The sequence below is a fragment of the Panthera pardus genome, unplaced genomic scaffold (genome assembly GCF_024362965.1).
Source record: "Panthera pardus isolate Hobbes unplaced genomic scaffold, ASM2436296v1 HiC_scaffold_3, whole genome shotgun sequence".
NCBI classification, from domain to species: domain Eukaryota; kingdom Metazoa; phylum Chordata; class Mammalia; order Carnivora; family Felidae; genus Panthera; species Panthera pardus.
Window position 1 is genome coordinate 46,172,495 of NW_026526876.1, and position 19,903 is coordinate 46,192,397.

The window sequence follows — 19,903 nt, forward strand, 5'->3', positions numbered from 1 at the left end:
GAGACAGAGCATGAACGGGGGAGGGTCAGAGAGAGAGAGGGAGACACAGAATCGGAAGCAGGCTCCAGGCTCTGAGCCATCGGCCCAGAGCCCGACGCGGGGCTCGAACTCACGGACTGTGAGATCGTGACCTGAGCTGAAGTCGGACGCTTAACCGACTGAGCCACCCAGGCGCCCCAATAATGTCTTTAACATGAGCCTTAGCAACATTTTTCTAGATCTGTCTCCTCAGGCAAGGTGAGCAAAAGCAAAAGTGAACTATGGGGACTTCACTAAAATAAAAAGCACTTGCACATTGAAGGAAACTATCAACAAAATGAAAAGGTAACCTGAATGGGAGAAGATATTCACAAATGACATATCTGATAAAGGGATAATATTCAAAATATATAATGAACGTATACAACTAAACATCAAGAAAACATTCTGAATAAAATATTGGCAGAGTACCCAAACACATTACAAAGATGACATACAGATGGCAAAGACACATGAGAAGATACTCCATTATCACTCATCATCAGGGAAATGCAAATCAAAACCACAATGAGATATATAACATCAGAATAGCTAGTATCAAACAGATAAGAAATAACAAATATTGGCAAGTATGTGGAGAAAAAGGATCCCTCGTGCATGCTTGGTGGGATGTAAACTGGTGTAGCCACTGTGGAAAACAAAATGGAAATTCCCCCCAAAATGAAAAATTGGGTGCCTGGTGGCTCCATCAATCAGTTAAGTGTCTGACTTGATTTTGGCTCGGGTCATGATTTCACGGTGGGTTTGAGCCCTGCACTGGGCTCTGCATCGTGTGGAGCCTGCATGGGATTCTCTGTCTCCCTCTCTGTCTCACCCTTCCCTGCTCATGTGCGCACACTTGCATGATCTCTGAAAAATAAACTTTAAGAAAAAACTAAAAATTGAATTACTGGGGTGCCTGGCTGGCTCAGTTGGGAGAAGTGTGTGACTCTTGATCTTGGGGTCATGAGTTCAAGCCCCACAGTGGGTGTAGAGATTACTTAAAAAAAAAATAAAATATGTAAAATAGAATTACCATGTGATCCAGTAATTCCACTATTGGGTATTTACCCAAAAGAAATGAAACACTAATTCAAGAAGATACATACACTCCTGTTTGCTGCAGCACTATTTACAATAGCCAAGATAGGGAAGCAACCCAAGTGTCTGTCCATTGACAGATGATTGGATAAAAAAGATGTGACACACACACACACACAGGAATACTACACAGATATAAAAAGGGTTGCAGTCTTGCCATCTGCAATAACATGGATGTACAATGGATATCATGTTAAATGAAGTAAGCCAGAGAACAAATACCATATGATTTCATTTATATGTGCAATCTAAAAAACAGAAAGCAGAAACAGACCCATAAATACAGAGAACTGACGGTTGCCAGAGAAGAGGGTAGTATGGCCATCGGTGAAGGGGAGTGGGAGATCTAGGTTTCCAGTTATGGAATAAATAAGTCACAGGGATAAAAGGTACAGCGTAAGGAATGCAATTGGTGGTATTGTAATAGTGTTGTATGGGGACAGATGGTAGCTCTGTCACTTGTGAACATACAGCATAATGTATGGAGATGTTGAATTACTATGTTGTACACTGTGTATCGACTATGTATCAATTTAAAAAATACACAATTCTGAAACAAAAACAAAAAAGAAGCACTGACTTCTGCGGGCAGGTTAAGCATCCAACTCTTGATTTTGACTCAGATCATGATCTCATGGGTTTGTAGGATCAAGCCCCGCATCAGGCTCTGCAGTGGCAGCATGGAGCTTGCTTGGGATTTTCTCTCTCCCTCTCTCTCTCTGCACTCTTACTCTTGCACTCCCTACCCTTGCACTCTTTCAAAATAAACAAACATTAAAAAATAAAAAAGGAAAGGAAAGAAGAAGCAGACTGATAGGACCAAGATTTTGGGACAGAGAATTTAAAATAATTAAGGCTAGGGGTGACTGGGTGGCTCAGTCAGCTAAGCATTGGCTCAGGTCATGATCTCACAGCTCATGAATTCAAGCCCCATGTTGGGCTCTGTGCTGGTAGCTCGGAGCCTGGAGCCTGCTTCGGATTCTGTGTCTGCCTCCCTCTCTGCCCCTCTCCCACTTGAGTGCTCTCTCAAAAATAAATAAACATTAAAAAAAATTTTAAACTATGGTTAATATGTTATGGAAATGGTGGACAACATATGCAAGATCTTATAGGTGGTTTTAGCAAAGAGAAACTATAAATAAAAATGCTAGAAATGAAAAGTACTGTAATAGAGATGATGAATGCTTTTGACTGGCTCATCAGTGGATTGAACAGTGCTGAGGAGAGATCAGTAAACTTAAAGATAAATCAACGTAAATTACCCTAACTGAAACACACACACACACACACACACACACACACACACACACACACACACACAGTGAAGGAAAAATGAAAACAAAATAATCCCAGAAGAGAACATATAAGAGCTGTGGGACAATATCAGTCTAACATATACATATAATTGGAATCCTAAAAGGAGAAGAGAAAGATAGGGCAGAAGAAATATCTGAATAATAGCAAGAAAATTTCCAAAAATTTAAATCACAGACATCAAATCGTAGATCCAGGAAGCTCACAGAATATATAGCAGGATAAATACTCGAAACACACACCTAGGAAAAACAAATCTCTTCCAGATGCCTTCACTGGTAAATTCTACCAAACATTTAAGGAATAAATAACACCAATTCTATAATTCTCTTCCAGAAAAGATTAATTTTTTAAGGTCAGCATTACTCTGATACCAAATAGAATGAAGACAGGAAAACTATACATACCAATATCCTTCTTGCATATAGATGAAAAAATCCTCAGCAAAATATTAGCAAAACCAGTATCACTTATTAGAATGGCTAAAATTAAAAAGTGCTGACAGTACCAAGTGTCTGTAAGATCCAACTAGAACTCTCACATGTTGCTGTTAGTAATGTAAAATGGCAGTGCCACTTCTGGAAAAGTAGGTATCCAAGGATACATACTCTTTGGAATGTCCTGAATGACCCTCAGGTTTGACAATTGCTAGAACAACTCATAGAACTTAGGGAAATACTTATAGTTTTATTATACAAAAGATCAAAACCAGGCAAAAGAAAAGATGCATACAGTCAGGTCTAGGAGAGTCCCAATGTGAAGCTTCCTTGTGACCAAAGCATTTAAAAAAGTCTTTTTTTAAATGTTTTTATTTATTTTTGAGACAGAGAGAGACAGAGCATGAGCAGGGGAGGTGCAGAGAGAGAAGGAGGGAGACACAGAATCCCAAGCAGGCTCCAGGCTCTGAGCTGTCAGCACAGAGCCCGACGCAAGGCTCAGACTCATGAACTGTGAGATCATGACCTGAGCCGAAGTCGGACGCTCAACCGACTGAGCCACCCAGGTGCCCCACCAGAGCATTTTATCTTCCCGAAACAACTATGGATGACAATACAGAGTACTGCCTACTGGGGAAGCTCATCTGAGCTTCAGTATGCAGAGATTTTATTGGGATTTCATAAAGTAAGCATGACAGACTCACTGGCAATGAGCCTGAACTATTCAGGCTGATATCAAGTGACTATGAACCCCAATCCTCTAATCACATGATCAGTCTTTCTAACATGCCAGACCCCATCCTGAATGATCTCATTAGCATAAGCTATCAGGACCCACCATAAATAACAAAGACAATTCTATCATTCAGGACATTCCACGGAGTATGCACCCCAGGAACCAGAGACAAAGACCAGCCAGATCTTTATCACACACCCAGCAATCCCATTCCAAGGCATATATTACTCTAGAGGATGAAAACTCATGTTCACACAAAAATCTACACACAAATGTTTATAAGATTCATAATCACTGGAAATAACCCAAATGTCCTTCAATGGGTAAATAAACAGTGGTACGCCCATACAGTGAACTACTACTCAGCAATAAAGGAAGTGCTGATTCATACAACATGGATGAAACCCAATGCATTTTGCTAAGTGAAAGGCTATGACACTCTGGTAAAGGGAAAATTAAAAGGACAGAGAACAGATCATGGTTGCCAGGAGTTGTGGGGGGCAGTGGGAAGGATTTACTTAACACAAGGGAACTCTGAGGGTAACTGAACTGTTTTATGCAGTTATTATGGTGCCAGATACACAACTCTGTATTTGTCAAAACCCACAGAACTGCACTGTACCACAAAGACTAAATTTTAATGTGTGTAAATTTAGAAATCAACCAGGATATGTGGGGAGGACAAAATGCAGGCTATAACAGATGAATCTTACTTTATCACAAATGAATCATTTAATCACAATGAAGAGGATGGTGCAGAAAAGAATGAATGTAACTCTGAATCTTAGGACCTAAATAACTTTGGGAAAATGACAGGATACTGAAGGCTAAAAACAAAAAACTGTAAATTTACACCAGCACTGCCCTGTAGTTGGTAAACTTGTTCCTCACAAAGGTATAGGTAGGTCAACAGTTCCGAAACTACTTGGTTTATATATTACAGTTAAACAAGTAAGTATATATAGTGTAGCTGGGCCGCCTGGGTGGCTCAGTTGGTTGAATGTCCAATTCTTGATTTCAGAGCTCAGGTCGAGATCTTGTGATTGGTGGGATCAAGCCCCACATTGGGCTCTGTGCTGACAGTGCAGAGTCTGCGTGGGATTCTCTCTCTGCCCCTCTCCTGCTCACACACACACCCTCTCTCAAAACCAATAAATAAACATTTAAAAAATAAATATACTATAGCTAATGAGAGACAGGCTGTTAGAGAAAGCTATAATAAAAGGGGAGGCTATAATGAGCACTATGGAGTTGGGACTGGTGTTGTAGGCATCAATTACAGACTCATGATTTATCTTCTTAAAACATATTTGCATATACATACATATACAAAGACGTAGAGACGTTCGCATGACTAAGTATACAGGTGGTTTCCTATTCTCTCCATTGATAAGGACTAGAAGCAGTGACACTCCAGAAACAACACGCACACCTTAACACCCCAATCTTACTTTTTAAATACCACTGTCCATAAAAAGAGGCAGAGGAAAGACAAGATAAGCCTGGAGCATCTTGTGGGGGGAGAAGAGGGAAAGGAGGAGGAAGGAACATACCAAAAGGATACAAAAGCTAACCTGAAAGAGCTTCCGATAGCCAAAACTAGAACTGAACTTTAAAATAATGACATATTGGATCATAAAGAATAAAATAATATCCATGAGTGCACACTGATACAAATAAGTGGTCGAATAAAAAGCTAAATGGGAAAGAAGGGACTTTTCCTTACAAAATTCTAATAATAAATGCATAAGGAACAGGGAAATAGAAAACAATTAGAACACTGCAGTCATAATTGTTGTAGGCAAGATCCACCAGTAGGTGCTAAAGGTAGTAAGAGTTTAAGCAGAAAGAGTATTTGCCTCAAATATTTAGTAATTACAAAGGGAAAAACTGTAAATAAATAGTGTGAATCCCGGCAAACACCAACTTGACCACCTAATCAAGATTAGTGTCATCAATAATAAATACCTGCACTATATATAGCCCCTGATACACTGCAATGAGAAGGGCATTATCACATCTGTGGTAGTTTTCCCAATAATGCTTAATCTCAGTTAAATATGAGAAAATATCAAACAAACCCAAATAAGGGAACATTCTATAAAATAATTGGTCCTCTTGGAAAATATCAAGGTCATGAAAAACTGGAAAGACTTGAGAACTGTCACTGACCAGAGGATACTAAAGAAACATGACAACTAAACGCAATGTGGGATGCTGGACTGGATCCTGGAACAGAAAAAGGACATTAATACAATAACTGGGGGGGTGTCTGGGCGGCTTAATCAGTTAAGCAGCCAACTCTTGATACCAGCTATGGTCATGATCTCGTGGTTTGTGGGATGGAGCCCTGCTTCCGGCCCTGCGCTGATAGCACAGAGCCGCTTGGGATTCTCTCTCTCCCTTTATCTCTGCCCTTCACCTCCCTGCTCACATGTGTGCATTTTCTCTCCCAAAATAAACATTAAAAAATAAATTAACTGGTGAAATCTGAATAAATTCTGTAGTTAACAGTACTGTAAACAAGACTAATTTCCTAGTTTTGATTACTATTCTACAGTTATAGATGTTAACAAAAGCAGAAGCTGAGTAAAAGCTGCATGATGGGTATATGGGAACTCTGTCAGGACTTTTGTATCTCTTTGTAAATCTAAAATTACCCCAAAATAAAAAGTTAAAAAAAATAGGAAAATCTGGAGCTTTAAAATTATTAGGTATAAAAATGCTGGATTTGGTTCAAGTGTGAAGAACTAAAAAAAGTACCAGACCAGCAATTCATTCCATCCTTGCCAGTGGTGTGGAACCTTCAGAGAATCACCTAACCTCCCTAAACTGCATGTTTCTCTGACAAATGGGTAGGACACACAAATCATCTACCTCAACGGTTACTTAAGGATTCAATGACACAGTTGGTCAAAGCTGTCCAGAAACCATGTCTGTGCACACTGCAAGCATTAACTGCTATATCCTTTGGCTTAAGAGAAAACATTCATTAAGAAGAAATTTTCTAGGAAAGAAACACGAAATAAAAATACTAAATACTGGGGGCACTTGCTAGCTCAGATGGTAGAGCAAGGGATTCTTGACCTGGGGTCATGAGTTCAAGCCCCAAGTTGGTGGTAGAGTTTACTTAAAAAAAAAAAAAAAATAGTGAAACAAGGTAATGGTGGAAGGAAAAGACTTAAAAGATACACAAAGTGCCAGAAAGTAGAAGCACCGTAGAGGAACTCATTGGAAATTTATGTCCACTACTCATGATTTGCACAGACTGCAGGTGATGACAGCTACATGTAGGAGAATGGGAGTGAAAGGGGGGGGACTGCTCTTGCAGACCAGATCATGAACAACCAATGCGAAGAGGGAAAAGGAACTGGTACCTTCTCCTATGCCTTCCCCTCCTCTTACTGCTACCTAAAGTCTAGCATAGCCAAAGCAGACATATCACCCCAAGGAAGAGGGAAGATTTCCTGGCACCACTGAGGAATTCAGTGCAGACTTACTATATAACATGACTAGAATTTGGGAAAGTAATTATATTTTTCAAAGATCCCACTACTGGGGTGCCTGGAAGGCTCAGGTGGTTAAGCGTCTGATTTTGGCTCAGGTCATGATCTTGTGGTTGGTGAGTTCGAGCCCTGTGTCAGGCTCTATGCTGATAGCTCAGAGGCTGGAGCCTGCTTCCATTTCTGTGTCTCCCTCCATCTCTGCACCTCCCCCGCTCGTATTCTCTCAAAAATAAACAAACATTAAAAAAAAAAAAAAAAAAAAAAAAAGATCCAGCACTACTAAATGCTAACAGGTCCTTCACCTTTGAAATCGTTTGGTCTTCAAGAGCAATGGAATGAGAGAGGATCCCAAGCAGACTCTGCACTGACGGCACAAAGCGTGAAGTGGGGCTCGGATTCATAAACCATTAGATCATAACTGGAGCCAAGACCAAGAGTTAGATGTTTAAACCAACTGAGCCACCCAGGTGCCCCTTTCAGCCTTCTTATGATTCTAGAACAGGACAGTACCCCACACAAAAGTAAACACAAAACTAATCAAATGTTCACCTTTTTGACTTAAAAATCATGCTTTTTCAAACATAAACGTTCTATACTAAAAAAACCATGAAGTTCCCATTAATATCAACAGAGCAGAAGCCAGCAATTGTTATCTGTAAAGGGTGTGAGAGTAAATATTTGAGGCTCTGGAGCCAACAGGTTTCCTTAGCGGGTACTCAGCTCTGCCTTTGTACGGCAAAAGCAGTCACTGACAAACTATAAATGAATGGATATTAATATGTTCCAAAACCACTTTGTTTCCAAAAATAAACAGCCGTAGGGATTTGGCTCAAGGACAGTAGTTGTCTACCTAGAGAGAATGGCAGACACTTGTTAACTGAATCCCATTTTTCTCAATGGACTGAAAATTTATATATGCTGCCTATTTCTTATCATTTTATAATTCACAAACAAAATTACTTGAAGTGAACTGGAGCCCAACAAAATAGGCATCATTTTCTTCACCATAATGGAACTGCTTTTGAGTACTCATTCTGTCCTTTAGTTACCTACCAGTTAGTTCTTGGTTTTTGGTACAACATGTTTCCGACTTTAATTACAAAACAGAGAATTTTATACCAGGAGGGCAGGTTCAATATCATTTCTTTAGAACCTTGCATTTTTTGCTTTTCAAGAGATAGACTTTATTCTTAAATATGGACTCAGAATATACGAATAAGTTAGCTTCCTAAAATACATGAGAATACAACAATTAAGCTCAAATATTTTCCCTACAAAGTTTTTGTGCAAGTGTAAAGAACCAAATACTTTCCAATTTTCCTACAACTGTAACAACCGAAAATAATCTTGCTATCAAAGTAAACTGAAATCCTACCAATTTAAAAGGGTTTCAGTTGCCTGTGTGGCTCAGTGGGTTAAATGTCTGACTTTTTTTCCTCTTCCAATGTTTACTTTTGAGAGTGACACAGTGAGAGTGGGGTAGGGGCAGAGAGACGGAAAACGCAGAATCTGAAGCAGGCTCCAGGCTTTGAGCTGTCAGCACAGAGCCCGACCTGGGGCTCAAACTCACAAATCACGAGATCATGACCTGAGTTGAAGTCGGATGCTTAACTGACTGAGCCACCCAAACACCCTCTTTTTTTTTTTTTTTTTTCCAGAAAGAGACAGCATGAGTGGGATAGGGGCAGAGGGATAGGGAGAGAGCAAATCCCGTGCAGGCTTTGTGCCGCCAGCTGTGGAGCCTGATGCAGGGCTTGATCCCGCAAACTGTGAGATCATGACCTAAGGAGAAATCAAGAATTGGACACTTAACCAACTGAGCCACCCAGGCACCTCTGATTCTTGATCTCAGTTCTGATCTTGATCACAGGGTCGTGAGTTGAAGCCCCATATTTTTAAAAAAAGGAAAAAAAAAAAAAAAAAATTATGGGGAACCTGGGTGGCTCAGTGAGCTGAGCATCTAACTCAACTTCAGCTCAGATCATGATCTTTGGGTCTGTGAGATCGAGCCCCACGTGAGGCTCTGCTTGAGATTCTCTCTCTCCCTCTCTCTGCCCCTCCCCCACTAGCACCTGCACTCTCTCTCAAAATATAAAAAAAAAATTTTTTTAAATAAAATGGTCTAAACCAGCTCTCAACTTATCCAAAATAAGGAGAGCACTCCTGATTGTTTTTATACATAGCCTGAAAGCATCAGAAGAGCTAGAAAAATACTTAAGACAAAAATGTACCATGATCCAAATATCACTATGTTATTCTAGGGAATCCACTCACTAAAAAAACTGCAAGGTCATGAAAATTAAGAGCAAAGGTTAAGAACATCTATGATTTTAAAAAGTATATCCAGACGCCTGGGTGGCTCAGTAAATTAGACATCTGGCTTTTGTTCTCAGCTCAGGTCTTGATCTCAGGGTTGTGAGTTCAAGCCTCACTTTAGGCTCTGCACTGGGCATGAAGCCTACTTAAAAAAAAAAAAGTATACCTCCTCCCAATAAATGAGAGAGAGATACCTCAAAATGCTACCCTGTAGATTAATGACCTAAGAGAATCTCATGATTAAATCATGTGTGCTAGAAGCTTTACAAGTAAATTTTCCCAAATGAGCAGTCTACTCTCAGGCTTCTCTTAGTTCTTAACCACATGTAGTTTCCCATATTTTAAAAATAAATAAAATTATAAAGATACACAGGAAAACACGGAGTTCTATATCAAATAAAAGTGAAGAAAGAGCTGCTAACAGTGAGAGATTCAAAGTAGTCAAACATATTTGTGTTTGCAGGTTCCAACTAATGAACCTCATTAAAAAAAAAATCTACTCGGGGCGCCTGGGTGGCTCAGTCGGTTAAGCGTCCGACTTCGGCTCAGGTCACGATCTCGCGGTCCGTGAGTTCAAGCCCTGTGTCGGGCTCTGGGCTGATGGCTCAGAGCCTGGAGCCTGCTTCCGATTCTGTGTCTCCCTCTCTCTCTGACCCTCCCCCGTTCATGCTCTGTCTCTCTCTGTCTCAAAAATAAATAAACTTAAAAAAAAAAAAAATCTAATCAATCCGTACAATGGTTTGCCCTCAACACTAAAGGTGTAAAATTGTTACTTTATATCTTCATCTATTACAATGCAGTATAGAGGTTAACAAAAAGTCAGATTAAAAAAATGTCAACAAAATGTGATAAACCGAAAAACATTTCTATCTAAGAGATACTGAAATGTGTTAAAGATTGTATTAGTTATGTTTTAGAGCACTGCATGATAAACTACCTAATAACTACATGACACTACACCAACACTATCATGTTAGTAAGTGAATGCTAAATTTTTACTTCTCATATGAATACAGTACTTAAATATTTCCAACTAACTTTAAAATTTTTTTTAAATGTTTATTTATTTTTGAGAGAGAGAGAGACAGAGCATGAGTGGGGAAGGGGCAGAGAGAGAGAAGGAGACACACAATCTGAAGCAGGCTCCAGGCTCCGAGCTGTCAGCACTGGGCCTGACGTGGGGCTCAAACTCATGAACCGTGAGATCATGACCTGAGCTGAAGTCAGATGCTTAACTGACTGAGCCACCCAGGCGCCCCTCCAACTAGCTTTTAAGGAGAAAAAGCAATCATATATATTACCAAGAGTGTAAGAGTATAAAATATAAGTAAGTCTTAATTTCCTCATGCATTTACTACTAACAGTCTATAGAGCTTAACAGCCTCAACTGTACACAGGCAATGTGAATAGGAAAAAAAAGGGTGGGGGACTTCCTGTCCCACTTTTAATAAATTGCAGAGGCATAATATTTTCTCAAGTTCATTTTATTAACAAAAAGTGCGACCTGTTTTGAACAAAAGCCAACCATGAATCACAGAATTTGGCAAGACATTAGACATGGAAAAGCAAACAATCTTCATTAAGTAAAATATAAGTAGAGGAGGTGCCTCTCACATGTATTATATTCATGCTTCTTCAATAGTCTCTTACCAACTTTCAGTGTATTTTTTCACAAATGCTATAGCAGCTCAAACACAAATCCAGGAGCACAATGGAAAGTTTGGCAATTATTTTGGGCTAATTAAGTATGAAAGTAAACATTATACCACAGTTTCATGTAAACCACTGTGCAATGTGTAGGAATCTTTAAACATATTGACACTGAAAACAATGTCCAACTGATGAAAATAAAAGAGACAAGAGGGCTGTAAACTACTTGTTGCACTACAGCTGTTTAATAAAAGGCAGGAAAAACTGAAATAATTGTAAATGATCTTCCATGTGTTCATATGGAACATGACCAATTCACATGAACTTAACTCATTTAAAATTCTGTATGTAAAAGTCATATAATAGAAAGATTATGCCATTAATCAGTGTGTCTACACCTGAACAAACAAGAAAAGATAAATAAATTAACTTTTAGTCAGCCAACATACTCCAAAGAGGAGATTCAGTCTACTTTTGCTTTATTTATTCACATAAAGTATCTACAGGGCAGAATCTATACATAAGTAATTTTTCTCTTCCCTAATTTACAGGCACTAATGAAGCTATAAACTATGATTAAAACCCAAACTATAAAGTGGTCATTTAAACACAACTGAGAATCTAGCCAAGGATAGAGGGGTACCGAGACTGAGCAAGTTACTGAGCGCATGCACGGTCTCTACGTACACTGTCCGGCAGTTAACCACCTTTCTACTGCAGGAGACAAACTGCCTTTTAGGAATATACTGATTTACTAAATTAATTGAGGACTACACTGTTAATTCATTACATTACACAAAATTCTTCCCACACTGCTAATTTTGTCCTGTGTACTAATGTCATATACTACAATTGTGCTACTTTCTAAAGTTTCAGAAATACTATTTCAGGTAGAGATGATGAAAAAAATAAGACCAAATCTGATTATCTGACCGATGACAAATTGAGCACCAACTAAAGCAAATCTCAGGGTCAAGGTAGCTTGCAAGTCAGTTCTCTGGATTTGAAAATTACCTTCCGCTGTTTCCATCAGTATTAAAGCTGAGGTCTTCAGGGCCTATTTGTTCACCATCAGGAAAACTGGAATGCGTATCTAATATAAAAAATTAAAAGCAGATAACAGTTTTTAAAGACCAGTATTTTCTTTTCCATGTCTTTAAGTGATCTTCCTAAGCATGTTAGTTAAGTGACAAAGATTCATGGGTTGTAGACAAACCTCTGTCTTCATAGAAAATTTGTTATCTGAATCAGGTATAAGCAAGCACAAAGGAAAAAAAAAAAAAAAACAAGAAAAAGTAAAATGTGTAATACCCATAATTAGAAGATGAAAGTCACTGCCTAACTTTGTTCTCCTGGGGACACTGTGGGAGCAGCTGAAGAAAGGAACAGGAAATGATGATGATGTATATACTTTGAAGACTGACTTTGTAAACATTAAAATGTATCTTAAGGCAAATTAAATTGCACATGCAAATATCACTAAAAAACCCATCAGCACTCAAAATAACGTGCCCAAAATCTAGCTGCTTCTTTCAGAAATAGAAAATTACTAACAGTGTCATAATACCTAAAAACCATCAACTGCTCAGCTCTATTTTGGAAACAAAAAACAAAAAACAAAAAAAACTAGAACTTCAGGGAAATCTGTAAAATTGTAATGCCAAAAACTGGCATAAGCCTAACAATGTTGCCATTCCAGGAAATCTTGCAGAGGAATGCTAAGACTGATCATTAAAGTCTCTGGATAAAATATTAATAATGGGTGATGGATGTTAACTAAACTTACTGTGTTAATCATTTCCCAATACATACATACTATCAAATCATTATGTGGTATTCCTAAAACAAAACAAAAATACTAACAATGACTTTATCTCAGTGAGTTTTATTCCTAAAACTATTTTGGGAGGAAGAGGAAATTTAAAAAATGATGCTTCCATAAACTAAATGCATTTCTAAGAAGTCAGAAAAAAAATCTTTTAAAAAGTTTCCTTATTAAGCTAGGCTACTAACATCTAATAACATCTGAACCCTCCCCAGGGGTTGATAAGCATTTTCTTATTATGAAAGAGCAGATAGAAAATATTTAGGTATTGTAGGCTACAGACTGCCTCTATGGAAAAGTCTTCTCAGTGTTGTTTTTGTTTTTAAAAGCTCTGTACAACATAAATGCTATTCTTAGGTTACAGGCTATACACTAGAGCAGGTTGCAGATCCCGTTCCATTAAGTAGTATCCAGCAGGTATCTGACTAAACAGTACCTAGCACATTTTTTCAGTACTCACCATTTAGTTTACCCCATAGAATATTGTTTCACAAAAGACAATAATTAAAAAAGAAAAAGAAGCAGAAACAGCAGAGAAGCAGCAGCAGAAGCAAAAGAAGCAGCAGCAATAGCAGCAGAAGAGATGGTTTTATTAATCTCTGTGAAATGAGACCATGTGCCGCACCTTCATCTGGGGGCTGTGCCATGAAAGAGTCGTTAAATCCTCCCATGCTGGTGTGCTCTTCCTGCTCCTCATTCTCAGTGTCACATTCAATATCACTGTCACTACTCATTCCTGGCATGAAAGAAGGGGAGAACATGTTTCTGAAATGAAACCACTGCTAGTGAAAGGAAAACAAAGTCTCCTCGCCCACTAAACTGAGATTCCTACTGAATTTTACCCTAGATCCCAAGACAATGGAAGACACCAAACAAAACAAATAAAAAAGTAACCACACAAACCTCAGTTCTCATTAGTTATTTAGAGCAGTGGTTTTATTTTTGTTCTCAAAGATTAAAATTGCCCTTTCCACAAGTAGTGGAAAGTACCTGCAAGCAGTAATTTGAAACCAGTATTAATTTCATTATATTGAGAATATTTTTTCCAAAGCAAACAGTTTTTTCTAGAGTCATAAGAGATAATAGAAACTTTTAATCCTGATTCAATATAGATGTAATCGTTTCTAGCCTAAAACATATAAATGTTATATAAATACACGGTTATACTTACACATATGCGTGTATATAAGAAATTCCAAAAACTCTTAGCAATAAATGAGTTACTATCCCATTTCGGCCTCCAATTTTGTTTTTACGTACATCAACTGACTCTTAAACGAAATATTCTAAGTGCACCCAGGTGGCTTAGTCAGTTAGGCATCTGACTCTTGATTTCAGTCCAGGTCATAATCTCACAATTTGTGAGTTTGAGCACCCTGTTGGGCTCTGAGCTGACAGTGTGGAGCCTGCTTGGGATTCTCTCTCCTCCTCTCTCTACCCCCTCCCCTACTTGTGCTTTCCCTTTCTCTGTCTCAAAATAAATAAATAAATAAACTTAAAACAAGAAAAAAGAAAAAGAAGAATTCTATAGAAAGTGCTTCTCTTTCAACAAGATAGTGACCAAGAAAATCTGGAAATCTTCCTGCTATAAGCCCTTATACATGCTAAAGAAAATATAAAAAAAGGTATGTTAATGAACAGCCCATTTAAAAGAAAGAAGAGAGAGGTGCCTGAGTGGCTCAGTTGGTTAAGCCTCCAACTTCGGGTCAGGTCATTATCTCACGGCTTGTGGGTTCGGGCCCCACATCGGACTCTGCGCTGACAGCTCACAGCCTGGAGCCTGCTTCAGATTCTGCGTCTCCCTCTCTCTGCCCCTCCCCCACTTGCACTGTATCTCTCTCTCAAAAATAAATGAATGTTAAAAAAAAAAAAAAAAAAAAGAAGAGAAATACACAGGTACCAAAACAAACAGGTAGGGAAAACTAACAGGTCAGATGCCACAGAAACCCAAGATTTAGATGTGAACATCTTTAATATTCCCTTGGACCCACCACAGAAAGGGAGTTGAATGACTGAAACTTATTTCCCTGCATAAAGCTAAAATTCTTATTGAAAGAACGGACTAGAAAAAGTCTGCCTACTGGTATAGGAATACAGTCTCCTGTCTGTTTCTGCTGGGCTCAGCTGATCTCAGAATTCAAACTAAGGCCTATGTGCCTAATTTAGGTTTGGGATTTAAAGTTGAGGTTTAAGTCTCAGGAAATTAATACAAAAATTGGTCAGGAGCTAGTGCTATTTGAATAAAGCAGACGGAAAATCTTCTGGAGTAAAGGTTCTAGGTAAGATGGAGTAATAAGTACATTCCATTCCATCTTTCCCACTAAATGAAGCTATAAAACCTGGACAGAATCCATGAAGCAGCTCTTTAAGGGTACTGAAAAGTAAATAGGAACAGGTATATTGGTGTAGACCAGAATTTGAAGTACCACCACCAAACTGTCAGATTTAACATTAAAAAAAAATTTTTTTAATGTTTATTTATGTTTGAGAGAGAGAGGGAGCAAGGGAGGGGCAGAGAGAGGGAGACACAGAATCTGAAGCAGGCTGTAGGCTCCGAACTGTCAGCACAGAGCTCGATACAGGGCTCGAACTCACAAACCGTGAGATCATGACCTGAGCTAAGTCGGACGCTTAACTGACTGAGCTACCCAGGTGCCCCAAACTGTCAGATTTAAATAAGATCCGGAATCTCATAACATATTAAAAATATCCAGGATACGGGGTGCCTGGGTGACTCAGTCGGTTGAGTGTCTGACTCTTGATTTTGGCTCAGGTCATGATCCCAGAGTCATGGGATGGAGCCCTGTGTTGGGAGCCCAGCGTGGATCCTGCTTAAGACTCTCTTTCCCTCTCCCTCTGCCCCTCTCTCCCACTTGCTCGTGTTTCCTCTCTCTCTCTTTCAGATTAAAAAAGAAAAAAAAGAATCCAGGATACAATCCAAAATGAGTTCAGCATATGAAGACCTAGGAAAAGACAATCAACAAACATCAATGCTGAAATGAATGAGATGCTGGAAGTATCTAACTAACAAAGACTTTAGAGCAGATATAGAAGTGCTTGTGAATACTCTTAAAACATTAAAAAACAAAAAACAAAAAAACTTCTCTGGAGGGAAGGTTCCACAATCCAGGTCATAAATTATCACGGCGGGGGGGGGGGGGGGGGGGGGGGGGATGTTTTCAGGGGAGGGGTAGATGAGGCAGAAAAAGATTCTTAGAAAGGTGTGTTCTAATTAAAATTTACAAAACAAAAAAGGCAGGCAATCCACCTGAAATGAGTCAAGCGAAATACACAAATATAAGGACAATACCATGATTTTTTCATAAATTAAAATAAGGACCTGTTTAATATGAGAAAGGAAACTTAAAAAATTACTAAACAGACTTTCTAGAAATGAAAGATACAGTCATTAAAATTAAAATATTAATAGATTTAAGCAAAGTTGGAAAAGAGGTTAGCAAACTTAAAGACAGAACTAAGGAAATTAAACAGAATATTAAAGAAATAGAAAAATGAAAATCATTAAAAAGCAGTTAAAATATAAGGGGATAAATGGTGATAGTTCCACTGTGTCAAACAGACTGCCACAGATAGCAAGAAAAACAAAGGACAGACAATGCATTAAGAGAAAACAGCAGAAATTTTTCCAAAATTAATAAAACATTCTAAATTGAATGAAAATAAAAATTCAACATATCAAAATTTGGGAGATGTGGCTATAGCAGTGCTTACAGGGAAATTTATACCATTAAATGCTTACATTAGAGAAGTAAAAGGTCTCAATAATCTAAGCATCTATTTTAAGAAACCAGAAAAAAGAGTAAATAAACTTAAAGCAAATAAAAGAAAGGAAATACAGAACAAAAATAAAATTTGCAGGAAACAACAGAAAAAGAAATCAGTGACACAAGAAGTTAGTTCTTTAAAAACATCAATAAAATTGAAAAGCTTCTAAGGAGACTAAGGAAAAAGAGAACAAAATTACTAATATCAGGAATAAAACAGGGGACATCACAACAGATTCTACAGACATTAAAATGATAATAAACAACTTTATGCTCATGAAATTAAGAACATCAATGAGATGAAGAAATTCTTTGATAGACACAAACTACCAAAGATCACTCAGGTAAAAACAGATCACCTGAATAAGTATTTTACCTACTAAAGAAATACAACTTGTAGTTAAAAGAACTTCCAACGAAGAAAACTATAGCCCCAAATGGCTTTACCAGTGAATTCTTCCTCTTCTGTTTCCAAGAAGAGTTTTGTGTAGTACTATTTCTCCCTTAAATATTTAGAAGACATAGGCTGGGTGTATGGACATTTCTGAAATCTCCTTGTTCAGCAAAGAGAACTAAAACTTTCCTGCTATAAAAAGCAAAGTACGATACTTCTTCCTTAGAGACCAAACCAGCTACTTCCATGAAGCACCACCTCCACCTTGTGGCCCTTCACGGAACTGTTGCTGAAAATACTAAAACCCACTATACAAGTGGGTTGAAATTCCAGGCAAAGGCATAAATTTGATCTAGAACTAGTGTTTCTGAATTCCTGACAGATTCACAAACAAGGAAATCATTCTCTGGATTCTCAGGAATTCCCCAAATCTTTCAAACTCTTTATTCATTATATATCTTTAAAAGTTGGGAATTATTTTGGTCCCCAAACTTCCTATTTCTTAGAATACCACTCACTGGATTCCTATGAAGTATAGTATAAACTTATTATTTATTTATATAGTACCAGACAGGGCCACGAACACTTAAGAACGTTCCCTAGCTTTGTGAATGTAATGAGAAAGCAAAATTGGTCTCCTGACCTCTAGCTTAATAGTTGGCCATACCCAATACTGGGTCAACAGGTCCTGCACAAATCATTGCAATCAGTGAGAGGGAAGGGGGGCACCTGGGTGTCTCAGTCGGTTAAGCATTCAACTTTGGCTTGGGTCATGATCTCATGGTCGGTGGGTTCAAGCCCCACGTCAGGCTCTGTGCTGACAGCTCAGAGCCTGGAGCCTACTTCAGATTCTGTGTCTCCCTCTCTCTCTGCCCCTTCCCCACTTGGGTTCTGTCTCTCTCTCTCAAAACTAAATAAACATTAAAAAAAAAAAAATTTTTTTTTTTTTTTTTTAAATAAGTGAGAGGGAGGGACACCTGGGTGGCTCAGCCAATTAAGCGCCTGACTCTTGGTACCTCATGGTTTGTGGGTTTGAGCCCTGCATCGGGCTCCTTGCTGACAGTGTGGAGCCCGCTTGGGATTCTCTCCCCCCACCTCTCAAAAATAAGTAAGTAAACTTAAGAAAAAAATTTTTTTAAATAAGTGAGAGGGAGTGAACATAAGGTCCAACACTTTCATTGTTTTTAAAAATGAAATTAGCTGCTGTCAGTCAACAGACCACAAGCTATATGCTGTGCCTTGCCCCGTATATTGCAATGTCTACCCACTGCCTACCTAAGTAAATTAGTGATATTTTACCAACTCTAAGAAGTCGGAATACTTGACCTTTCTTAATCTTACCAGGTGTTTATAGGTTTTCAGAAAACTGGCTTTCATTGATAGTAATTATAAGATACCATTAAATGTAAGATGCCACAGAGATGTTAAATGCAGAAAACAAAATCTGCATCTTACAGTGAAATTTGAAGTAGGATATTTTTATATCACCTACCACATTTTTTGAGCATCCACTATATGCTTAGTACTGTTAGTACTGTACTTTTAGTTCTAACTCCCTTATTGATGGGTGCTCAAATTTCAGATGCTTAGGAAATATATTAACCACTTGGTGCAACAGACACTAATGTTTTACCTGCCTCACTCTTTTCTTTTTTTTTAATGTTTATTTATTTTTTGAAAGAGAGTAAGCAAGAGAGGGGCACAGAGGATCCCAAGCAGGCTCCAACGCTGTCAGTGCAGAGCCCAAAACAGACTTGAACCCGTGAACCATGAGATGATGACCTGAGCCAATATCAAGAACTGGATGTTTAACCAACTAAGCCACTGGGCACCACTGCCTCACTCCTTTCTAATACAGAACCTCAATGCTGTTTGGTCTTCCCTCTTCCATATGGCCACATGGAATGGGTCAAGGAGGAGAACCAAATGTTTATAGACTTTGCCAAGTTTCCTTTTTCTGCCAGTGATTAATGAGATATAAGAGGATGTTAAGGTGCTCTGATGGGGAAGATGGGGAAAAAATGAGTTCTTGAGAACACTGAACATCTAAGTTTTCCAACCCTGAAACTGCCCTACCACAGTTATGTGAGACTTCATGTTAATATGACAGTATACCTTCCTTTTTGTTTAAGCGAATTGAGTTTTTGTTAACTTACATAAAAATCTCTTAACCGATATCCCAAAAGGGATCAGTTATGCTGGAGTATCAAACTGTATTTCTCTCTTAGGTTGCCAGTAAGATTTGTAACAGGCATGTCATGGCTTTTCCCTGGGATGGATATATTGACAGCCTTGACTTAACTGAAAGAGATTTGTGCTACTTCAATAGGAGCTCAATCAGAGCATATTCTCTCCAGTCTTAAACTGCACAAGGAAGACACTGGTCTACCTACAAGAATTCTGCAGGGAGGGTATCAACTGGCAGCAGCATTGACAGGGATATGGGTAGTGTCAACCTTTTCAGTATCAGGCCATTAATGACAAGATTAATGTAAGGTTGTCCCATATGGTCCCACTTAGAAAAAAGCTCTAATGCCTGTCATGTCTAAGAAGACCATCTCATTGATGGGCAAATATATTTAACAGACCTCCTTGGTAGTCCCAAATTCCCAGCCAGTAACACAAACAATGCTTTATTTTAAAGTTTCTTTTTTTTTTTTATTTTTTTAAATGATTATTTATTTTTGAGACACAGAGAGATAGAGCATGAATGGGGGAGGGTCAGAGACAGAGGGAGACACAGAATCTGAAGCAGGCTCCAAGCTCTGAGCCGTCAGCACAAAGCCTGACGCGGGGCTCGAACTCACGGACCATGATATCA

At 38.6% G+C, this 19,903-nt stretch overlaps 1 protein-coding gene across 6 annotated transcripts in view; it reads right to left on the minus strand.

The window, feature by feature from the left end:
- Window positions 1-19,903, minus strand: part of TRIM37 (tripartite motif containing 37) — a 145,603-nt gene that overhangs the window by 3,224 nt on the left and 122,476 nt on the right. For 5 of the 6 annotated variants that reach the window (XM_019431075.2, XM_019431074.2, XM_019431073.2 and 2 more), the window contains 2 exons: window positions 13,529-13,639; window positions 10,895-12,171 (listed from right to left, as the gene is read on the minus strand). In XM_019431075.2, the coding sequence (XP_019286620.1) occupies window positions 12,089-12,171; window positions 13,529-13,639 (194 nt within the window). In that variant the 3' untranslated portion in view covers window positions 10,895-12,088. Of the gene's footprint in view, window positions 1-10,894; window positions 12,172-13,528; window positions 13,640-19,903 lie in introns of those variants that run through there. The other variant, XM_019431070.2, reaches the window with a different exon arrangement.